The following is a 16318-nucleotide window of genomic DNA, read 5'->3' as shown; positions in this document are numbered from 1 at the left end:
GAGCGATGTGCTGGGGGGGCCCAGGCTGGAAATTGGATTGTTTTGATGTCTGTATTGAGTCGTTCAGGTTGGAATACAATTCATGTTTCAGCTGATAAGACTGTCCATGTGTGACTTTCAAATTAAAATCTGTATGTTCTTACTGAGATTGGACTTGTGTGCGCAATATCCAACCGAGCCTCTGAAATGCTTAGTAGGCATTACATGGAGAAAGCAAATTTTTTTCCATCCGTTTGTTAATATGCTGGTGGTTGCTATTTTTTAGCCTTACCAGAGAATGACAGTTCTGTTTCTGGATAGTGTGGCTGAGGCCATTCCTGACTTACCCTATGAACCACGATACTAAAACTAAGGACGTGATTTAGCAGAGGGTTGTTAGAGTTGAGTAGTGTGGTTAGGTTGCGGTTGGACTCGATGATCTTTAAGGTCTTCTCCAACCTGAGTAGTTCTATGATTCTATGAAGCAGACATATACAGGTTTGCAGCAGCCGTAAGTTGGAGATTTTATTAGCATTAATTACTGAAGCACACTTCTCCTGACAAGCCAGTTCCTCTGCTTCCAAATGTTGCTGTACTTCTCAGACAGAAGGAACTAAAAACATCTGGTTCCTCATTTGGTGAAGCAAAGAGATGGAAATGTAGCAAGAACGGAAAGACAGGGGCTGCAGTGAGTGCCACAGCTCACAGAAAGGCGAAGTAATAGGAAATGGAGCAATTCACATCTCATACATTGCATGGTCATGTTATCAGTCTAAACACTGTCCTGGATTTGAAAATGTCTATAAGCACAGATGTGCTCTGGGCACAGTGAGCTCATTGTCCCTAGAAAAATCGAAGGGAGGTCTTGAATGATGTCTTGTTTCATAGATGTTGCTGCTAAAAGCAAATTCTCCCAGCAAGTAAGTGCAGATTGTTTCTGTTATTGATTGCCACAGTCTTCGCTTCATTGAGACCACATGGCCCACTTTGTTTTTGTAGCTGCCTTTTATTAAAGCTGACAAAGAGGTATCAGCGTTTGTAAAGATGAGTCTAGAGAGTCCCCTGGGCAGTATTTTCATGGTGTAAAGTGATAGTGGCACATTTGATCCACAGATGCTTTTAAGGCACTAATAAAACAAAAGCCTCACTTCCCAGGGTGGTCTCCTGCACTACAAAGCTTTCTGTATTTGTTCGTGCTTGGCCAGATCCCAAGAAATGCAGAGAACCTGCAATTCTCTTACCTTAAACTGTGCTCTTGGGATTCAGTCCTGTGTTACAAACTGCAGAGAAAAATCCCTGCGTGCACAGTTTTACATGAAACGTTTTGCTGCTTTCCTGAGGGCTCATAAAGTCTTCTGTATTCACATGGGTTGTCTGCACTGGCTTCCAGTGTTTCTGGACGTTTGGAAAGCTTTTGTTCTTCTTTCTGGTGGCCAGCATGTAGAGCTCCCACACATCTCCCATCCTTGTACTGCCAGGCTTCACAAGAAGTCAGCCACAACTCCAGTTTAACATACAAACAGGAGATTTCTGTTTTGGTGTTATATTTGAAGATATCTTAAAAAGATTAGATCTGAGACATTTCATATTAGGACCGATCGTGAGTGGATATGTTTGACCTCAATCTGTCTATGCAGCAGCTCCTGATCTGCAAAATGGGAGTAGCATCTTCTCTCATTTTGAAGAGGCTTTATGAAGATGAATTAATCTTTGCAAAGCACTCAGATGTCAGAGTGATGAACACCACAGAAAGAGCTTGGGGGGAAATAGAGTTCTGTCTGCAGAGCAGGCTGTTAGTAGTAGCCGTAAATAAGACATGAAGCTACACTTTGATCAAGGAGACTAAAGCAGATATTGAATAGTTGCAGATAAATTGAACGCCATCCAGCCCGTTTCCTGAATGAATCCAGACCAGTGGGAAACGGCATGTGGTTGTGTGACTGAAGGGATGCATTAATGCAAACAAGCAATAGCACTGAAGGGCAGTTGCACCCATCAGCTCAGTACAGGTGTTGCATGGCTTTAGGTTGCTCTGTTCTGCAGCCTTGCTGTTAGCCGTGTGCCTTGTAAAGCATGCTAGCCACTGGCAAGCATGAATTATTCCTGTCCTGGCCAGCTAATTCTTTTCTCTTATAGATTCTACTGCGCAGAGTATGGGCCAAAAACTTAAAAACTCGTCACTAAGACATGCTTAGAGCTGAAACTTCTGAAAGCTGTGCACTTTGTCTAGCAGCCTGTGTTGCACAGACTGTGAGGAGCAGAGCCCAGCAGAGCACCACGTCCCGGGTCCAAACCCACTGCCCTCCATGTGACCAGGGCTCGTCTGTTTGCTTGGCTGAAACAGCCAATAAACCTCCAGTCACTCCAGCCTCAGAGGAGCAGTTATTTTCCCACTTTAAAGACAGCTGTCTAAAGGTGATTACACCTTTTTGGTGTGACGTGGAGCTGCTTGGCTCCACCTTGGTTTTAGCTCAGAGGTACTTGCATCCTGCTCACACTTTCCTTTCTGAGCTTAGAGCTCTTCTGAGTGAGGTGCACAAATCCATGCCTTCGTTCTGCACACTTCTGGCCCATCTCTAAAGCACAGAGTATGTTTTTTTCCCTTAAGTTCTATCTTGTAGTTTGTTGCTTTATTTCATTTTTTATTACTGGGCCTTTTAACAAAAGCTGAATAGAACGGATTGTGTGCCTGGCATATTTTGCAATGCTTTTGACAAAGGTGCTTTAATGTGGATTAACAGCTGATGTTATGAGGCACCTTCAGAGCTTGATCCGAACAGCCTAATGATACAGACAGCAACGATCCCCATTTTGGAGGGGTTACCTCTGCAGCTCAGCTATCTGGCCTCCTCTTGACTTCTTATCCACAGGCTTTTGCAAAGAACCAGAACATCTCCACAGCCTCATTTGGCAGCCACAGTGCAGCCTACCGATAGCAAAGAGGTTGCAAGCAGCTTGTCTCTAGAGAGACCGATGGAATACCCCCCAAAAACATCTTTATACTATAATTGCATGCAGTAGTTATGTCCAACTTTGTTACAGGCCCAAGGAATTGATGCTAATGGGCCCTCAGCCAGCCCTGTCCTGCCTCCAGTGCTTTCCCTGCTGCTGTGAGCCCTCAGCACGACCTGTACTGTTTGATCTGCTGCCTGCCTGCCACAGCCGGGATGGCAGCGCACCAGCAAGAACTCTGCTCTTATTAATGTTAATGGGGATCACAGGGAGAGCAGCCCCCCGTGGTCTGACCCACAGCGTACAGCCTAAAGAGCTGCTTCCTGACTTGCTGGAGCAAGACTCTGTAGGCACTTGGGGCTTTGTTTTTGGGAGCGGGAGCAGGGCTGGAGCTGAGCCTGCTGTGTGCGCAGCATCGATCCATGCTGCTGGAGCTGTGCACCGACCTCATCGTGCCAGGTGTGCAGCGTGGGGAGGGCAGCGAGCTCTGCCTCAACCTGCACCCAGCTGCTTCTTTGTGTCCCAGCTGCCTTCCCCCTGCTGACTTCCCCACACACCATAGGAATGGGCTGCCCACAGGACAGCATTCCTGCTGCACTTGCACTGTCACCTCTTCTCTTTCTCGGAGTCTTTGCCCGTTCTGACTGAGATCTCTGGGACACGGGCTGTGCATTCCTGCAGCGATCGGCCTAATGAGGGCTTGTTTTTGGTCGGTGCTGCATTAGTAAATGTGATTCATCATAATGCCGCAGTAATTCACACCGTTCTCATTGTGTTTGCTTCAAGGGAAGCACTCCAAAATCAGACGAGAGGAGACGAGGTGAAGATCAGAGCAAGTGTGATGTGCAGAAGGGTCTGTGCAAAATACCGACACAGAGAGTGGGGTGGGAGGCCCCGATTGCAGATGCCGGTTCTCACGAGATAATTGAGACGTGGGTTTCAGTCCGTGCATCCCGGCGATGCCATTATCTTCATTATTAATCAGCCTCGCTAATGCACGTTTCAGCTCCAGCTCCTTGCGGCAGGGCGCTGGGGAACAAATTCGAGAACGATTCGTCACGGGAAAAGTCAACCGTGGAAATGAAAGACAACAAAACAAAGCAAAAACCAGAAAAGGGGGGGGGGGGCCCAAGAGTGAAAAAAGGCGAGAAAGGCGCAGCCCCCGCGCTGTGACGTCACGGCAGCCCGGTGCCGCGCGGTGACGCCGGACCCCCCGCGTCGCTTAGCAACCGCGGGGCGGGGCGCGCGCCGCCAACTGTTGCCGCGGAGCGGAGCAGGGCCGCCCTGCGCGGGGTGGGCGGCGCTACGCCGCCTCACCTCGGCACCTCCGTGCGGCACGGACAGATGCGGGCGGCGGCGGCGGCTCGGATCGGATCGGATCGGGCGGGTAAGGAGACGGCGGTGCCGCGGGGCCGCCTCAAGCCCCGTGCCGGCTCCGCGGGGGTAGGGGGAGGCCGTCCTCGGGAGAGGCGCTGCGGGAGGGGAGCGCCCGCGCGGGGCTCGTGGTTATCTGCCGCGTCCCTGGTGCGATGGTGCCGAGCGCGAGCGGAGCGTTTGGAACGCCGGGCTGCCGGTGGTACGGCCGGGAAAACACCCGTCTGCGGTTCGTAGGCGGCCGGCAGCCCGCGTGGTCCGGAGCCGCAGCCCTCGTGTGCGAGCCCCGCCGCCGCCTCCCCGGCACTGCTGGGCGGAGCCGCGCGGTGCTGCGCCGCGGGGTCCCCGCGATGGGCAGCCCTGCGGGTACCGGCGGTGTCTGCGGTGCCGGCGCTGGGCTCGGGGTGGCGGCTCTGCGGTGCTGCGATGGCGATCGTTCCTCCGGCAGGTGTACGAGCTTAGCGGCTCTGCGGGCACTGGCAGTTTGATCTGGAAGAAGCCTCGCGGTGTGGGCTTTGTGCTACCTGTGTTCGAGCCCCTGTGCCAGCATGATGTGAATCTTGCAGTCCCGTTTGGTGTATTACTGTTGCTGCTCCCGTTAAGTATGGTCCCGCTCCTGCCCGGTGTGGGATTGCTCTGCCAGTTGGGGCCGGGTTGCTTTTCCCTAATGGTTTCTTGGCTGTCGATGAGAAGAAATGAAGTGTGGTCTCACCAGCGATGCCAAGGACTTTCTACCAATGGCCCTTCAGGTTCCTGGACTGGGGGGAGCAGTGTGGTGTTGCCACCAGACATTTGGTATCATGAAATGTTGTTCATACGATGGGAGGAATGGTGGAATTTCTCATAGCTGTTCGGTAGTGCCTGCCCGAACAGAGAAGAGCCTGAGCTGTTCCCATTGCTGGATGTGGTAGGCTTTAAGCAGCTTTATAACCCCTTTCAGTTAATGTCCTTTAACTTTGCAACTGAAGAGTTGCAGTGGATGATGGCTGCCCCTGGGAAGCTGTGCAGATGGCCCAGCCTTGTGGGGGAATCTCAGCCATATGCAGAAGCTGCGGGGCTGAATGCTTCCCTTCCAGCGCAGTGGAGGAATGGAACAGCTTTGCCTTGGTTATAGATTAACCAGCATGGTTCCCTGCGGGAGCACACCTTTATCCACTCTTTCAGTGTTTTGGATGTAGTGTTCTAGTGAAATGTTCTACGTGACTGTAAAACTCCTGGGGGTTGCTGTGCTCTTAGCTGGGCTTCAGAGTCCAAGTGCTCACTCACTGTGTTTGGGCAGCTGACCCCTTAAATTCTGAAGTGTAGCATAATAATTGAATTCCTGTTGGTCATCCTACAGTCTTTTAGGTCGAAGACTGCACTGAGCATAAGATGCACTCTGTAAGCACTTTCTGCCAGCATAACCATGCTTGGGGCACAGTGCTGCAGCTGTAGGGCTGCAGGGCGTCTTTGGATGTGACTCTGCTTGGAATCTCATTTTTGGTGTGCAGATGAATGTTGTTACAAACATTTTCTGCTCAATCCCTGTTTGTTTTGTCTGTGTGGATTCAAGGATAGAAATATCTCCTGCTTGTGCATGGCTGCAAAGTCCACAACAAACCATGGTGGGTTGTTTTTAATTTTATCGTGTAAGTGAGAAAGCAGCCTGCTGAATGTGCCCAAGTTCACTGGGATCTTAACTTGTCTTTGTCATGTTTTGAGCACTATGATGTGCTTGGCAGACTTAAAGAACTTGTAAAGGGAAGCCCATCTACAAATACAGTTTATTCACTTTGTTCTAGGAATTTGAGTCTTTCAGTAACAATAAAACAAACCAATCCTTTCTGACACAGATGGGGAGGCTGAAAACTGTCCAAGTTCAGAACTCGCAAGCTTTGCTGCTTGAAGGTTGCAATTCCAGTTCTTCCTGCAGCTCCTCAGCCTTTGGTTTGCTCAGCTGCTGAAGGGCTGCTGAGGTCCTGGAGCTCGTCCTGCTCACAGAGATCTGCACTTCAGCACTACTGCAGTGTTTCCTGAGCATAAAGAGAACTCGTTTTTTCGGCTTGTCTGTTTTCAGGCTGACCAATGAGCTCTGGGAAGTGCTTCCATGTAAACTAGAGCAAAGCCACATCCTTAATGCTTTCCCTCTGTTTGCCAGCATAAACTACTTATTATCAAGCGTGGCTGGATTTCTTTGTGTGCTATGGAAGCTTGGGATGTTTCTCCACCCCTTGGGATCTGAAATCACTCCTGTTCCTCATGTCTATAGACTGTAGTGTAATCTATCCCTCTTGGGTAGGAAGACAGAAATACATGGTATGAGGCAGAAGTCTTGTTTCCTTTATTTATTTTTAGGTGCTTTTATTTCCTGGAGGTCACTTAAAGTAATATAGAAGTACGTGCTGAAGTTCCCCAACTCCCTGTGGAAAAGGAGTTTGACCAGGGCTGTTGCTAAGAGCTTAGACGTGGCAGAATTGTCACTGTGTGACAGCATGCTTCGTGCTGCTCCTCACTCTGCTCACTGCTGTTCCTGGACGACTTTTCCCTCCCCACAGCCCAGTGCTGTGTGCAGAGCTCTGTGCCCGCAGCACCTTGCAGGCATGATGCAAGGTTTTGCTGTTTATCCAGCACCCAGCTAGGTGACCTTGAGGCTTGTCAAGGAAAACAAGCTATGGCATAGGCTCAGCTGCCTCCTCAGCAGCAAACAGTGGCTGGGAAGGGTATCCTGTAACTCACGGACATGGGTAATTAAACCGAAGTACAAAGTGAGTGCTTGGGCTGTGCTTGTATTAAGAGGCTTAAAATAAAGACACTTCTTTGTGAGCAGCCTCCTGCTCTCTTTCACACAGTACAAGTGTTCACCTGCAGAGCTGTTTCGAAATAACGCAGACAGAGCTCTGCTCAGACCCTGGTCTGCAGGCTGGTCCATACTGTGTGTCCAGGCTGAGAGCTGCGGCTCTGTGCTTCCTGCATGTCAGTGAGGGCTGTTGTGACACTGGCCTGTGGTTGGCCATGTGGTGCTCAGGGCACAGCAGCCTCTGTAATTTTGTCACTGGCTGTCCCTGCCAATGTGCTGATAAATGCTGCTGTTGGCTCTGTCCTACTGGTAGCTGTGCTGGCACTAAAACAGCATGTGGATCAGGGCAGACCCAAGTGTCAGACCCAGGACACGGTGTCTCAAATCGGAGTGACATTCTCTGTCCTCTCATCATTGCTTTGTGATGAGATCATCTCATCTCAAGGCCACAGCTTCTCAGGAGGCTGTCACACCTTACCTGCTATGCGGAGCTTTTGGGGCAGATACCACAAACACCGTTTTTTGCTGTATACCCGTGCCCTTCAAACCAAGGGCTGGCGCTGCTTTGTGCAGAGGTGATGCTGTGCTGAATGTGTTTCAACTCCTGCTGCCTCTCTTGGGCACCCTGCCTCAGGTCAGTGGGTGCAGGAACACTGCTGCAGGCTGTGCTGGGTGGCTGTGGCACCAGAGGGCTGGCAGCTTGCACAGCCAACAGCATTTTGTGCCCAAGATGTTACAGATACTTCTTCAGGTGATTAGGTTTTGTTCCTGTACTTGGAGGAGTGATTACCGTAGGAGTTTTTAATTGGCACTTGTGACATCCTTAACAGCAAGCCAGCATGAGGCCACTTGGCACTTCTTTTGATGGATATGTGGAAGGGAATGTAAGCTGTCCCGCCATCCAGACTAGGAGTGGCCCTGATGGGTATTGGAACAGGGTGCCAAATGGCCGGATGGCTTTTATCCTGAACTCTGGCTGTTGTGCTGACCCCATCCTAAAGCTGCAGGCTGGGATGTTTTCTACTCCTGCAAAGGATTGCTCCCTGTTTTGAGCCTGCAGTGACAACTGGTGAGCATACAATAGCTCAGCAGTGGGAAGCAGCCTGGGGAGTGATGAGATGCAGCTTCAAAGTGCTGGGAAGGAGCCCTTCTTTTTATTGGTTTCTTTAGAGGATCAAATTAGCTGTCTGCTAAAGTCTTTTAATGTTAAAGCTTCCAGAGCATAAGCGATGACCTGTGAAAAGGAGTGTTTGAATCTAGCCCCTGCGTTGATGAGGTCTGGCATGTCCATTACAGCCAATTACAGTGACAGGTAGCGGACTGTAAACATTCCTGCTCCTGCTGCTCCCGGGCTGGCTCCAGCCTGAGATTCCTCCTTGGAAAAGGCACATCAGCTCCCTGCCAGCACACAGAGCAGCCTTTCAGAACCTCTGCTCAAGTGGTTCAGCATCAGCAGCCTAGAGGCTGAGACTTGGGCTCTTCATCCAAACCTGCTGTTCTTGAATCTTACATTTGTGTGAGGTGCAAATGTTATGTATGGAGCATCTGCTTGCAGCACGCTGCAACACATCCAGAATTTGTCCCTGCCTTGGGGCTTTCCAGCACGCTGCCCTGGTGGCAGCATTTGGATCTCGGGGATAAACTTGCTCCCAAAGTGGCTGCAGCAGGGATGTGCGAGGGTTTGCCTTAAATGGAGCTTCAAGTGTAAGACTTGAGTAACTACACAATCGGAGGAAGCCATTGCATTGAGCAACCTAATTTGTGGCCCTGAAATAGCTTCTTATTTGAATAGCTTAGTGAAAACACTCTGCACAGTCATCTTGAACCCTTGGAGATTTTAAACTCTCAGCTATTTGGAGAAACATGGTGCCCTTCCCGTGCTGCAGCAGGAGATGGAAGCAGTTTGCACTGCCTCTGCCCTCCATGCTGCCCTGGGAAGCTGTCTGAAGGCTGCGAGGCATAGCAGGACCTGCAGCCATGGGTTCCTTCCTTCTCCTGGGCAGCGCTTTTGTGTCTTCCTCTGACAGTTCCCTCCTATTAGCTCAGAACAAAGGATAGGTGGACATCTCCATACCTGTCTGACAACTGGAAAGTATTTTGAGGGAAGAACGTGTGCTTTAAAAAGTTTACAGCTCGCATGGTGTAAACGTACTGATGTTTATATGGGAGTGGTGTGTTTCTAGAACGCATCGGTTAGAAATGCTTCACCGCCCTTCTTGATCACCCAGGAATTAGGAGACAACTTGAGTGCAGTGGCTGCTTGAAGGAAGGTGTGTGCCTGCATTTCCTCTGTGTGGGTGTGCAACAGTGAGTACTATTTTATCTGAGACCCCCCAAGCCTGGCATACTGCTGTGTGCACCTCTTCCCTTCCCACTTCTGCTGGGAAGGGATGGAAGGGCAGGCTGCAGGGACCCCAGGCTTGCATCTCTCCTGCTGCTGGTGGGTTCAGCTTTCTGATGGCACGGGTCAGGGGCAGCATCCTTCTGAGGGACCTTGTTCAGATGATGTATGTGGTGGTGCTGGCTCCTGCTGAGTGCGTTGCGCACGGTGAGGCTCGGATCGTCTTGCCTTCTTTGTTCCCTCTGGAATACTTTGAAGCTGTGGAAGTGTCAGCAGTGCTGGTGATTAGGCTGTGGTGGGAGTGAATTTTAAGTGGGACTGCTCTTCAGCGTGAACATATTGATGTGAGTGTGTCACACAGCCTGTCAGCCGAGTTACAGCTCCCAGCTGCGCTGTGTGCCTGCTTTATGGATTGCTTCCAACCTGGGATAAGCCCAGCCGGGTTGCTGCAGGCAGGGCTGAGCCGTCTTGCCGTGCCCACTGGGCATTGGTGCCTCCTCCTGCCCCACAGATCAGAAGCAGTGCATGGGAATCGCTGGCTCCTGCTTCTGTTTGGGCTGGCTGTGGGAAGGCAGACTGTGCCTGCTCATCTGTCTGCAATGCAGCCGCACAATTGGCTCTCTGAAGGAAGGGAATTCATTAGCTCCCGTGAAGTGGCCTCGGATCTCTGGGCAGCAGGTGCTCCTATAGAGCAAACTGTTGCTGAATATTCAACAGTTGCTACACAAGCCTGGCCCGCTGCCTGCGAAGTACTTGAAGATATCTTAAGCAGCCAGTTAGGTAGAGTGCAAAGTACTCGGTGCGCACTGCCACTCGCAGCTACGTTGTGTTGCTATCGTTTGAACTCAGTGTACTTTTAATGGGAATATTCTGGTACCGTAAGCAGCAGTTTCATCTCTCTTAACTCAGCCCACACAAAAGGGTGCTGCATAGAGCAGCGGTGATTCACGCTCAGGGCATCAGAACCCTTTTCTTTCTCCTTCTGGTTTTGGGTCATGCATGTGCTCTGAAAATGAGTGACTCAGGACAGAGGTGTCTCCTAATCTATAATATAATGCTTGGGGTTCAGCTAGCTCTTTTAGGAGTGCCTGAATAATGCTTGTTCTTGCCGAGCTCTAAATTGGTACAGTAGGTACCTAATTGTGGACAAGTCAATGGAAAGCACTGCACTCAGCCTTTTGTTTTTTTTTCTTCTGGAGTTCAGTTCCCTTAGGTGTGGCCTGAAAAGCAGCACTGTGAAACCGGGGTGCTGTGAGAGACTGTGATCACTGAGCAATTACACAAATGTAAATATCTCCCAGCATTACTCAGCAACACGTGGGTCCAGCTATTGTAGCTCCAGTCCTGACTTCTTGTTGTGGCAGCTGTCTTAACTCGTGCTCTTGCTTTCAAGGTGTTTCATCTGTGCTCTTCTAAAGATTATTGGGGCTGTGGGAGGAAAGCTTCCCATATCAGCAGTGTGGTGGTGGCTGCACTGAAGGGCAGTGCAATGGAGGGAGCTGGAGAGGCCGTGCAGGAGTTACTGCAGTGTATGGCACAGTCTGTGCTGCAGCTGGGGGTCTGAACACCAATACAAGTACATGGGGTTGCCAGAAAGTGATAGGGAGGAGAAGCGAGCCCTTAGTCTTTATACACAACACTGCACATTTAATTGCTTATGGACTTTTTTTTTTGGAAGAGCATCTAGGATGCTATTATTAGAAAAAAAGTCTGTTGTTACCACATGGAACTCTTCTTGGCCTTTACTTCCTTCTGTGAGCTTCTTTAATACCGGTGAGATTTCTGTGCTGTAAGGACTTGCTTAAGCAGAGACTTCTCCAAGACCTCTCAAAAGAGATGCTAATTGGGAGGTAGGGCTGTGCAGAGTTCTTTTCTTCTTTCCTGCCCTGATTTGCAAGCTCATGCTTCACAGATCCACTGTGTGCTCCACTGTGTCTCTTTTCCCAGCTTGGATCCGGCTTTTGCCAGCTGGTGCAATTCTATAATGGCAGTCAGAGCCTAATTGCATTAAATGTTTTAAGAGAAATGGGGGCTCCACACCTGTGGGGCACAAAGAAGAAATGTTGGAGTAAACAAACACTCCTGGATGCTGCTGAAATATTGGAAATGTGAGTTTACAACACGATTTTCAGGCATATAAATATTTCAGGAAAAAATGGAAACCGAGACCTGCATTTCTAATAGCAGTCGGTGCAAATCTGAGAGAGCTGCAGCTTCTGGCTGACTCTTACATTGAGATGGAAAAGCCACTAAGGAGAAATCGCTCTCATTGGCATAGAAAATATCTCTGGTTCTGAAAAAAGAGATTTAATTCTCCATGGCAGTGGCAGAGCTGTGTCCTGGGCAGCAGAGGATGCCTGGAAGGCAGGTAGGTGCTGAAGGAGCAGCTGGGGCACACAGCAGTGCAGGGCTCTGGGCAGGAGGGCTGAGTGTTCCTGGATGAAATGCTTTGTTATGTGTGCCAGTAAACTGTGCTTTCAGTGTGTGGTTGTCTTGGCTTGCTGGCAGCAGTTCAGAGGTGAAGCTGCTGAAGCTGCCTGTGTGGCTTGCAGGTGAGCGTGAAAGCAGAGCTGTGGATCAGAGCAGTGCTATGGGACCTCAGGTAGCTTTTGTCTCACTGGATGGAGCTGCCAAGACAATACTGTGTCCCCACGTGGCATAAAAAAGGACAGTGAAATCTTAGGCTTTATTTTTTTCCATCAAAGAATCTTTTTGTTTGTTTGCCTCTCAAGGACAGGAAAACAGAAAGCAGCTTGCCTTGATTATTGTGAATGTTCATGGGGCAAGAATGAGAGGGAGGGGATGAGCAACAACAGGGGAGTGTTGCAGAGATGAGAATGACGCCTTAGTTTAGTTGATACTTGATGAGGATGTGGTTCCAGGAAGCAGGAACAGATGGCTTTGAAGCTTTTTGTTTTCTCTCTGGCTCTCTGAAATCTCTGATTGCCACCACGGCTTACCATAATATTATTTTTTTTTTAAACAACTATAGATTTTTGCCTAGCCACAAAGACAAAGTAAGCTGTTGTATTTACCTGGTTTGCTTCTGTTAATTGATCATATTAATACATGAAGTGGCTGGGAGTCGGTCCTGTGATAATCTTCTTACAAAGGATACCTCTTTCTAGATTAAAAAACGTTTGAGGATATTTACTACTCTGATTGCATTTTGACAGTAAATGGGGGCAAAACTGACTGCATTTCATAACAGTCTTGTTGTAACTCTCCTATAGAATAGAGGCAGTAGGTCAGGGATGCTATTCAAGCTGTATGGGAGGTACAAGCTACCCTGCAGGTTTGTCGGACCTGGTCTTTTGTAAAGCACATCAGACTTTTTGTTTTATGGCTTTAATCAGTCCCATTCTTGCTTACCAGGCAATTTGGAGAGTGGGTTATTGCTTCCCCTGAATCCTCTTAGCTGCCTTAAAGGATGATACGAATTGACTTCTCATTCTTCTTTCGCTAGGGTGGTGAAATCCAGGACTGCACCTACTTGGACAGCGAAGGCATCTACAGTGAGTTGGAGCTGTTCCCTGATGAGGACACGATGACTCTGGCACAGCAGGAGGTGCACCATGAGTCTGACATGGACAGTGCCATTGAGAGCGCCCAGAGCTCAGAGGCCTCCGATGTGTGTCGGAGCGAGGAGAAGGATGGCATGCTTGGTGTCCTGTTTCTGCCTGGTGACAAGTGAGTGGTGGCTTTGCCCCCTGGCAGCCCTGTTTTCTGAGTCATATGTAAAAGCACCAAGGAGGAAGGAGCTCTTATTTGGCTGATTCTTGCTTGGGGAGGCTGAAGATGCCTGAAGGATTTAGAAATTGGATATCAATTTAAAATATAAGGGAGGTAGATGTCTGAGCACTTAAAGGACCTGGACAGTCTCGTCCCTGGCTTCTGACATGTTCTGTGGACACCTGTGGGAATTATGTTTTGTGTGTTGAAGTGACAATTTTGGGTTGTCCCTTTTCAGAAAGGATCCCTTTATTGGCTTCACCCAGAACTTAGAACCTTCTGTGTTCCTGTGCCTTTTGTGTGCTGGAGTTAAAATACTTTCCACAGAGCAGCACAATATGGGGAATATTGCTTTAGTTTTCTGTATGTGTAATTATCTGAAGATATGGGCACTGCGGATTTGCTTTGCAGCTCCATGTACCAAGTTAATTCTGCCTGTTTCTAATTTTATGTGACCATTAGTGTGCAGCAGTAACTTGTGTTTAACACAGGGTGTCCTGGCATGTGTGTCTATAACCACTGTTTGCTATTAACACAGGAATGTCTCAGTAATCCAAACTTGACTCTTTACAGGTGCATATCTGGAGAATGCTGGTAAAAGCTGAGTTGTAGGAGGAGGGACTCAATCTGATTTAATCTTGCTTTGCTGTGTTAATGCAGTACAGCAGGACAGAGCACAGCTGGGCCTGTTTTGTAAGCCTCTGCACTTTCTTCCTTACTTTTGGTTTGTCATCTTGGTTTGCTCCTCTTGAGTTTTCCTCACTTGTCTTCTTTTCTGGTCACTTCAGGTGTTCTCTGTGCAGCCTCATTCCTGCTCTCCTGAGTTTCTCAGCTAGCTGAGATCTGGCCTTCTCCCACTTGCCTTGGCAGTCTCGGATACTTTATCAAGCTAATTTCAGTTTTTTGTCAGTTCTTCATCAAGCTTTTCTCCTTGCCTTATGACTCCTGGCTCTTCTAAGCACCTGTCCTCAGAGTGATAGACTTTAGCTATATCCCATTTGAAATAAGTGTATTGCCTTCAAAGTGTATAGTTCAGGCTCTTATGAATGGGGATGGGATGTTGTGCATCCTGCCACCTCCATCTAGGGGGTTTGGGAACTCCTGAAAGTTATTACATGCCTACTAAAATCTTGCTTTATCCTCTGAGGTTGTCACAGATAAGGTCATATGTCACTATAAGAGAGAAGAAGCAAAACTTACGTGACTTAGGATTTGTGGTGGCAAAAATCACAGATAAATAAAGAACAGGGCCAGACAAAACTATTAAGGAGAGTTTTCCATTGTGTCATGAGGTTTAGAATGGACCTGCTGGCTAACAGTTTGTCTGAAATATTTTATGTACAATTAGTGCTTTATATCACTCAAATCATTTAGCAAGTCATTAGCAGATAAAACGTCTCTCAATCTTGCAGGAAGTTTTGTGAGGCTGGCTAGTAGTCACTGAGTATCTGCTGCAGGTAAGGAATCTCATCCTTGAGGAGTGGGCCTGAAAGGCAGCCCTGCTCCAGGGACAGATCCTGTTGTGCCGCCTGCTGCTGTGCAGGGAGGCTCCAGGCTGTTTGCTTATGGAGCAAATGACTGACTACTGGTCATGTTTGTATCAGCCACGTTTGGTTGGTGCATGCTGTCTCCCCCGAATCCACAGGCAGTTGCATGCATCAGGGCTGCCACGTGCCTGGCTCTGCTGAGCTGTGTGCCTTTGTCTGCTCCTGCTCTCAGGTTGTAGGACAATATTAGATACTAGTGGTTATAAAGCAGCTTTCTCTTGTGGTCCGAATCTCCTTTGAAAGACAAGTTTTGTCATGATGGAAGGAAGGGCCGGGAAATATCCTCAGATCTCATCTGTGGTCTTAGAGACCATCATATCCCAGCTCATCTGGCACGTGGTGAGCTGAAGTTTGGCTCTTGACAAAAGAGGGTGGCTGGAGCTCATGGGCTGTGGGAGAGGGCTTATGGAGGTTTCTGGGAAACTGGTTAGGGAGTGCAGTGACTGCCTCAGTCTTGTACACATCCTTATTGCTAGCCTGTGCGTTTTGGAGATGTTTGCATAGTTCCTGCCTTCAGCCAAAATCCTATAAGCAGAAGTCTTCACCACCACATGGAAGCAATGGCTGAGAGTTGCTGAGCTGTGCTACTCAAAGCACAGTGGTGTTGATCCAAGCCCGTCTCACTGGTATCTTGTTTGTAGATTCTCAGTGCATATCAGATGTGTTTGTCATTTGAATTTGTAACCTGTTTAAAAACTGGAGTGAAGGGACAAGCTGAAAAGGTGCAACATTCCATGTGAGGTGAGATGCTGTCAAAGATGGCCTTCCAGATGTTTCGACCTCTTGTTTCAGGGCAAGTCCTCACAACCCTTCTGCAGCATCTGACCTCTCCACTTATTCCACCGCCTCTCTGATCAGTAATGAAGAGCAGTTTGAAGACTATGGGGAAGGAGACGATGTGGATTTTACTCCCAGTAGCCCCTGTCCTGATGATGAGACCAGAACCAACGCCTACTCTGACCTTGGCTCATCTGTATCTTCCAGGTTGCTCCTTGTTCCTTAACAAACATTTCTTAAATTTTTTTATTCTCCTTTTGAGCCTGAGTGACCATACTAGAATTTCCAGTGGTTACAAAGACTCACCTCAAAAGGAAAATATTATCAGCTCATTTTCTGCCCTCCAGGTAACAGTGTACACTTGATAATCAAAGCTGTGGCAAATAACTTTGTATCTGATAGTTATTATTGGGTTCTTCTGAAAAAAAACTGTGCTTTTCTGCTTGTATAGTTTCCTTTCTGTTGCAGGTAGGAGGTATCACAGTTAAGGGTTAGTATTGGAAGTTACTTGCTGTAAGTCAGAAACAAGCTTAATGCTTTGAACTAGCCCTGGTGCAGTGGAGAAATCTGCAAGAGAGCTGTTTCTTGTTAGAGTTCTAATACTGCAAATCTTTCATGTTTTCTTGTAAGATGAAGTTCCACATACAGACAGGTTGATTTGAAACAAGACTTTAAAAGACTTAAAAATCTTTCCCCATGCAAGGAATTGGTTGAACAGAGTTGGTGAAGAACCAAGCACGAAGACTTTCCAGGATTTATCTGCTTGAATCAAAAACATATCAAGATCTCGTGCTTCATTGCTGACACAGAACAAGCTCATTCCATCCCACTGTTCCACAT

At 48.4% G+C, this 16318-nt stretch overlaps 1 protein-coding gene across 4 annotated transcripts in view; it reads left to right on the top strand.

The window, feature by feature from the left end:
• The window catches only part of RAB11FIP4 (RAB11 family interacting protein 4), a 50094-nt gene that overhangs the window by 23885 nt on the left and 9891 nt on the right, over positions 1-16318 (top strand). For 2 of the 4 annotated variants that reach the window (XM_042865162.1, XM_042865160.1), the window contains 2 exons: positions 12889-13112; positions 15494-15685. In XM_042865162.1, the coding sequence (XP_042721096.1) occupies positions 12970-13112; positions 15494-15685 (335 nt within the window). In that variant the 5' untranslated portion in view covers positions 12889-12969. Of the gene's footprint in view, positions 1-4248; positions 4319-12888; positions 13113-15493; positions 15686-16318 lie in introns of those variants that run through there. The other 2 variants (XM_042865159.1, XM_042865161.1) reach the window with 2 other exon arrangements.

This window comes from Lagopus leucura, unplaced genomic scaffold (assembly GCF_019238085.1).
Source record: "Lagopus leucura isolate 7727_CA_CO unplaced genomic scaffold, USGS_WTPT01 Super-Scaffold_797, whole genome shotgun sequence".
Taxonomy (NCBI): Eukaryota; Metazoa; Chordata; class Aves; order Galliformes; family Phasianidae; genus Lagopus; species Lagopus leucura.
This window is presented reverse-complemented; position numbering and strand designations above follow the sequence as displayed.